Raw genomic sequence first — 6,000 nt, 5'->3', positions numbered from 1 at the left:
GATTCATCCGTTTGTCTCAAACCGACAGTTTCAGTTTAGTCTTTAAGAACTGAGGATATGCACGTAAACGACACTACATATGCACGTAAACGACACTACATATGCACGTAAACGACACTACATATGCACGTAAACGACACTACATATGCACGTAAACGACACTACATATGCACGTAAACGACACTACATATGCACGTAAACGACACTACATATGCACGTAAACGACACTACATATGCACGTAAACGACACTACATATGCACGTAAACGACACTTCATATGCACGTAAACGACACTACATATGCACGTAAACGACACTACATATGCACGTAAACGACACTACATATGCACGTAAACGACACTACATATGCACGTAAACGACCCTACATATGCACGTAAACGACACTTCATATGCACGTAAACGACACTACATATGCACGTAAACGACACTACATATGCACGTAAACGACACTACATATGCACGTAAACGACCCTACATATGCACGTAAACGACACTTCATATGCACGTAAACGACACTTTATATGCACGTAAACGACACTACATATGCACGTAAACGACACTACATATGCACGTAAACGACACTACATATGCACGTAAACGACACTACATATGCACGTAAACGACACTACATATGCACGTAAACGACACTACATATGCACGTAAACGACACTACATATGCACGTAAACGACACTACATATGCACGTAAACGACCCTACATATGCACGTAAACGACACTTCATATGCACGTAAACGACACTACATATGCACGTAAACGACACTTCATATGCACGTAAACGACACTTTATATGCACGTAAACGACACTACATATGCACGTAAACGACACTACATATGCACGTAAACGACACTACATATGCACGTAAACGACACTACATATGCACGTAAACGACACTACATATGCACGTAAACGACACTACATATGCACGTAAACGACACTACATATGCTCGTAAACGACACTACATATGCACGTAAACGACACTACATATGCACGTAAACGACACTTCATATGCACGTAAACGACACTAGATATGCACGTAAACGACACTTCATATGCACGTAAACGACACTACATATGCACGTAAACAGGTGTGAGTTCTGGACTCGGTTCAGGACTCGGTTCTGGACTCGGTTCTGGACTCGGTTCAGGACTCGGTTCTGGACTCGGTTCAGGACTCGGTTCTGGACTCGGTTCTGGACTCGGTTCAGGACTCGGTTCTGGACTCGGTTCTGGACTCGGTTCAGGACTCGGTTCAGGACTCGGTTCTGGACTCGGTTCTGGACTCGGTTCTGGACTCGGTTCTGGACTCGGTTCTGGACTCGGTTCAGGACTCGGTTCTGGAATCGGTTCTGGACTCGGTTCTGGACTCGGTTCTGGACTCGGTTCAGGACTCGGTTCAGGACTCGGTTCAGGACTCGGTTCTGGACTCGGTTCTGGACTCGGTTCAGGACTCGGTTCAGGACTCGGTTCTGGACTCGGTTCTGGACTCGGTTCAGGACTCGGTTCTGGACTCGGTTCAGGACTTGAAGAGCAATATCATGTTCTTGTCTGCTCTGTCCTCAGATCTTTGGTGGTGGTTCTGTCCTTGGTCCTGGCTCAGTCCTGGTCTCAGTCTGTGGATCCGGTCCAGTATCCGGTCCAGGATCCGGTCCAGGATCCGGTCCAGGATCTGGTCCGGCGCTGGTCAGACTTGGGCCTCGGTCTCTTCAGGACGATGGCCTCTCGCTCGGATCAGAACCTGCTCTTCAGCCCCAGTGGAGCCGGCCTGAGTCTGAGCTCAGTCCTGGAGCGAAGCTCCGGCATCGGCCGAGACCAGCTGGACCGGGCCTTGGGGGCCCGGGGCCTCCAGAGCTCAGGTAAACGTTTAATATAACCAGGGCCCCTGGCCCCCAGAGCTCAGGTAAACGTTTAATATAACCAGGGGCCCGGTCTGGTTCTCTCGTAGACCTGGTTTAAACCCGGTCTGGTTCTCTCGTAGACCTGGTTTCTGGACTCCGGGCGGCGGTGGGCGGAGACACTCTTGGGGGCGTGGCCTGGTTCGTGGCACAGGGGGCGGAGCCTGATGATGCGTACAGGAAGAGTCTGGAGCAGAGTTTTGGGGCGGAGCTCCGGACACTGGACTTTGGCTCGGTCCAGGACTCTGTGGACTCCATCCAGCGCTGGGTCCTGGAGCAGACCAGAGACCGAGTCCAGATCCACAGACCCGGACTAGACCTGGGACCAGACCCACAACTGGTCCTGGCCTCGGCCCTGCACATCCAAGGTGAGTCCTGGTTTAGTCCTGGTTTAGACCTGGTTTAGTCCTGGTTTAGTCCTGGTTTAGACCTGGTTTAGACCTGGTTTAGTCCTGGTTTAGTCCTGGTTTAGTCCTGGTTTAGACCTGGTTTAGACCTGGTTTAGTCCTGGTTTAGACCTGGTTTAGACCTGGTTTAGTCCTGGTTTAGACCTGGTTTAGACCTGGTTTGGTCCTGGTTTAGACCTGGTTTAGTCCTGGTTTAGTCCTGGTTTAGACCTGGTTTAGTCCTGGTTTAGACCTGGTTTAGACCTGGTTTAGTCCTGGTTTAGTCCTGGTTTAGTCCTGGTTTAGTCCTGGTTTAGTCCTGGTTTAGACCTGGTTTAGTCCTGGTTTAGTCCTGGTTTAGTCCTGGTTTAGACCTGGTTTAGTCCTGGTTTAGACCTGGTTTAGTCCTGGTTTAGTCCTGGTTTAGTCCTGGTTTAGACCTGGTTTAGACCTGGTTTAGACCTGGTTTAGTCCTGGTTTAGTCCTGGTTTAGTCCTGGTTTAGACCTGGTTTAGTCCTGGTTTAGCCCTGGTTTAGTCCTGGTTTAGACCTGGTTTAGACCTGGTTTAGTCCTGGTTTAGACCTGGTTTAGACCTGGTTTGGTCCTGGTTTAGACCTGGTTTAGTCCTGGTTTAGTCCTGGTTTAGTCCTGGTTTAGACCTGGTTTAGACCTGGTTTAGTCCTGGTTTAGTCCTGGTTTAGTCCTGGTTTAGTCCTGGTTTAGTCCTGGTTTAGACCTGGTTTAGACCTGGTTTAGTCCTGGTTTAGTCCTGGTTTAGTCCTGGTTTAGACCTGGTTTAGACCTGGTTTAGACCTGGTTTAGACCTGCTTTAGTCCTGGTTTAGTCCTGGTTTAGACCTGGTTTAGTCCTGGTTTAGTCCTGGTTTAGACCTGGTTTAGACCTGGTTTAGTCCTGGTTTAGACCTGCTTTAGTCCTGGTTTAGTCCTGGTTTAGACCTGGTTTAGTCCTGGTTTAGTCCTGGTTTAGACCTGGTTTAGTCCTGGTTTAGTCCTGGTTTAGTCTAATAGATCTAAACTTAGATCTAAACTTAGATCTAAACTTGGATCTGGAAAAGGAACAAAAAACACACTTTGGACATTTAATGCTCGACTCAATGTCCCACAATCTGTCCAAAAGACAAAGACATTGAGACGTTTGTAGAGGAAAAGTGGCTCCTCCCATTCTCTGGGAGGCTCCTCCCATTCTCTGGGAGGCTCCTCCCATTCTCTGGGACGCAGCTAAGGCAGGTTTGAGGGGCAGAGTTATTGCTGTCGCCAAAAAGAAACAAAGGCAGAAAAAATGAACAAGACAAAAACACAATTCTACAAAAAAGCCCACCAGGAACTCACGGCCCTCGCCTCGGTCTTCTGTGGTTCTGGTTCCAGCTCGGTTCCTGGTTCCCTTCAACGCTTCGCAGACGGTGCAGGAGCGGTTCTTCGTGGACCGGTACCACACGGTGATGGTTCCCATGATGCTGAGTTCTGGGCGGTTCTTCTTGGCGTACGACCGGGTTCTGAGAACCGGGATCCTGAGACTGGCTCTGGACGGAGGTCTGGCTCTTCTGGTTCTGCTGCCGGACCAGAACCTTCACCTGAGCGACCTGGAGGACCAGCTGAGCCACGCCCAGGTGCAGGCCTGGATCAGGGCGCTCAGGAAGACGTGAGTCACCTCCGCACGCTCCGCACGCTCCGCACGCTCCGCACGCTCAGCACGCTCCGCACGCTCCGCACGCTCCGCAGTGCCGCTCCGCACGCTCCGCACGCTCCGCACACTCCGCACGCTCCGCAGTGCCGCTCCGCAGTGCCGCTCCGCACGCTCCGCACGCTCCGCAGTGCCGCTCCGCACGCTCCGCAGTGCCGCTCCGCACGCTCCGCACGCTCCGCAGTGCCCCTCCGCACGCTCCGCACGCTCCGCAGTGCCCCTCCGCACGCTCCGCACGCTCCGCAGTGCCGCTCCGCACGCTCTGCACGCTCCGCACGCTCCGCACGCTCCGCACGCTCCGCACGCTCCGCAGTGCCGCTCCGCACGCTCCGAACGCTCAGCACGCTCAGCCGCTCAGCACGCTCAGCACGCTCAGGCCGCTCAGGCCGCTCCGCACGCTCCTCGCGCCCTGAGCGCCCTGAGCGGCCTGAGCGGCCTGAGCGGCCTGAGCGGCCTGAGCGGCCTGAGCGCTCCAGCTCACACTGGCAGAGGCGCGTGACGTGGTAAAAACAGACTCGGGTGTAAATGTCTTTCAGGCGTCTGGAGGTTCAACTGCCGCGTTTTGTTCTGGAACATTCTGCGGTGCTGAAGCGAGCGCTGCAGCAGCTGCAGGTGACGCAGGTGTTTGACGACAACTCTCTGTCTCAGGTGAGAACGGCTTTGAACACAAACTTCAGCCGCTCAGTCACTGAACTCGTCTGAACTGATCAAACATAATGTTTTATATTTCACATCAGTGACTTCAATATATTATATTATGTTATAGTAGCTATAGAAAAGGACATGGCCCCAGAGGCTGACCTTTTGACCTGCTGACCTTTTGACCTGCTGACCTTTTGACCTGCTGACCTTTTGACCTGCTGACCTTTTGACCTGCTGACCTTTTGACCTGCTGACCTTTTGACCTGCTGACCTTTTGACCTGCTGACCTTTTGACCTGCTGACCTTTTGACCTGCTGACCTTTTGACCTTGCTGGTTTGATACAGACTCGACTCCCTTAGGTCCTTTAGGTGCTGCTGGAGCAGGACTGTGTGAGCAGAGTTTAGTTTTATACTTTCGTGTGGAAAGAGTTGATCTTTTGTTATAAATGTGTAATTTTATGTTTCACGGGAAAATAATTTGTTTGTTTAAATAAAATTCATTTGATACGTTTGTTTTATTTGTAGAATGTATTTGTCTTTTGCCTCTGACCTAAATGTGTCACTGTCACTGCACAAGCAAAGATGAAATATGTTTATTGATAAGTCACGATGAGATCGATGAGCTCGATGAGCTCGCTGGGTAGAGACCCCAAAATGATTTAAATGAAGGAAGTTGATCTGGACCTTGACCCTGTCTGAACATGAGGTTGGGCGTGGCACGAGGGAAGAGGATCTGGACCTTGACCCTGTCTGAACATGAGGTTGGGCGTGGCACGAGGGAAGAGGATCTGGACCTTGACCCTGTCTGAACATGAGGTTGGGCGTGGCACGAGGGAAGAGGATCTGGATCTTGACCCTGTCTGAACATGAGGTTGGGCGTGGCACGAGGGAAGAGGATCTGGACCTTGACCCTGTCTGAACATGAGGTTGGGCGTGGCACGAGGGAAGAGGATCTGGACCTTGACCCTGTCTGAACATGAGGTTGGGCGTGGCACGAGGGAAGAGGATCTGGACCTTGACCCTGTCTGAACATGAGGTTGGGCGTGGCACGAGGGAAGAGGATCTGGATCTTGACCCTGTCTGAACATGAGGTTGGGCGTGGCACGAGGGAAGAGGATCTGGACCTTGACCCTGTCTGAACATGAGGTTGGGCGTGGCACGAGGGAAGAGGATCTGGACCTTGACCCTGTCTGAACATGAGGTTGGGCGTGGCACGAGGGAAGAGGATCTGGACCTTGACCCTGTCTGAACATGAGGTTGGGCGTGGCACGAGGGAAGAGGATCTGGACCTTGACCCTGTCTGAACATGAGGTTGGGCGTGGCACGAGGGAAGAGG

At 51.9% G+C, this 6,000-nt stretch overlaps 1 protein-coding gene across 1 annotated transcript in view; it reads left to right on the top strand.

Moving 5' to 3' along the window:
* The window catches only part of LOC140383478 (protein Z-dependent protease inhibitor-like), a 28,271-nt gene that overhangs the window by 460 nt on the left and 21,811 nt on the right, over positions 1-6,000 (top strand). Inside the window, exons 2-5 of the mRNA XM_072465938.1 lie at positions 1,603-1,895; positions 2,018-2,302; positions 3,707-3,980; positions 4,559-4,670. Coding sequence (XP_072322039.1) covers positions 1,603-1,895; positions 2,018-2,302; positions 3,707-3,980; positions 4,559-4,670 — 964 coding nt within the window. The remainder of the gene's footprint in view (positions 1-1,602; positions 1,896-2,017; positions 2,303-3,706; positions 3,981-4,558; positions 4,671-6,000) is intronic.

This window comes from Eucyclogobius newberryi, unplaced genomic scaffold (assembly GCF_026437365.1).
Source record: "Eucyclogobius newberryi isolate DKJ021-1_F unplaced genomic scaffold, fEucNew1.0.hap1 SCAF_501, whole genome shotgun sequence".
Lineage (NCBI taxonomy): Eukaryota > Metazoa > Chordata > Actinopteri > Gobiiformes > Gobiidae > Eucyclogobius > Eucyclogobius newberryi.
The sequence above is the reverse complement of the archived record's forward strand: the minus strand, read 5'-3'. Positions and strand labels throughout refer to the sequence as shown.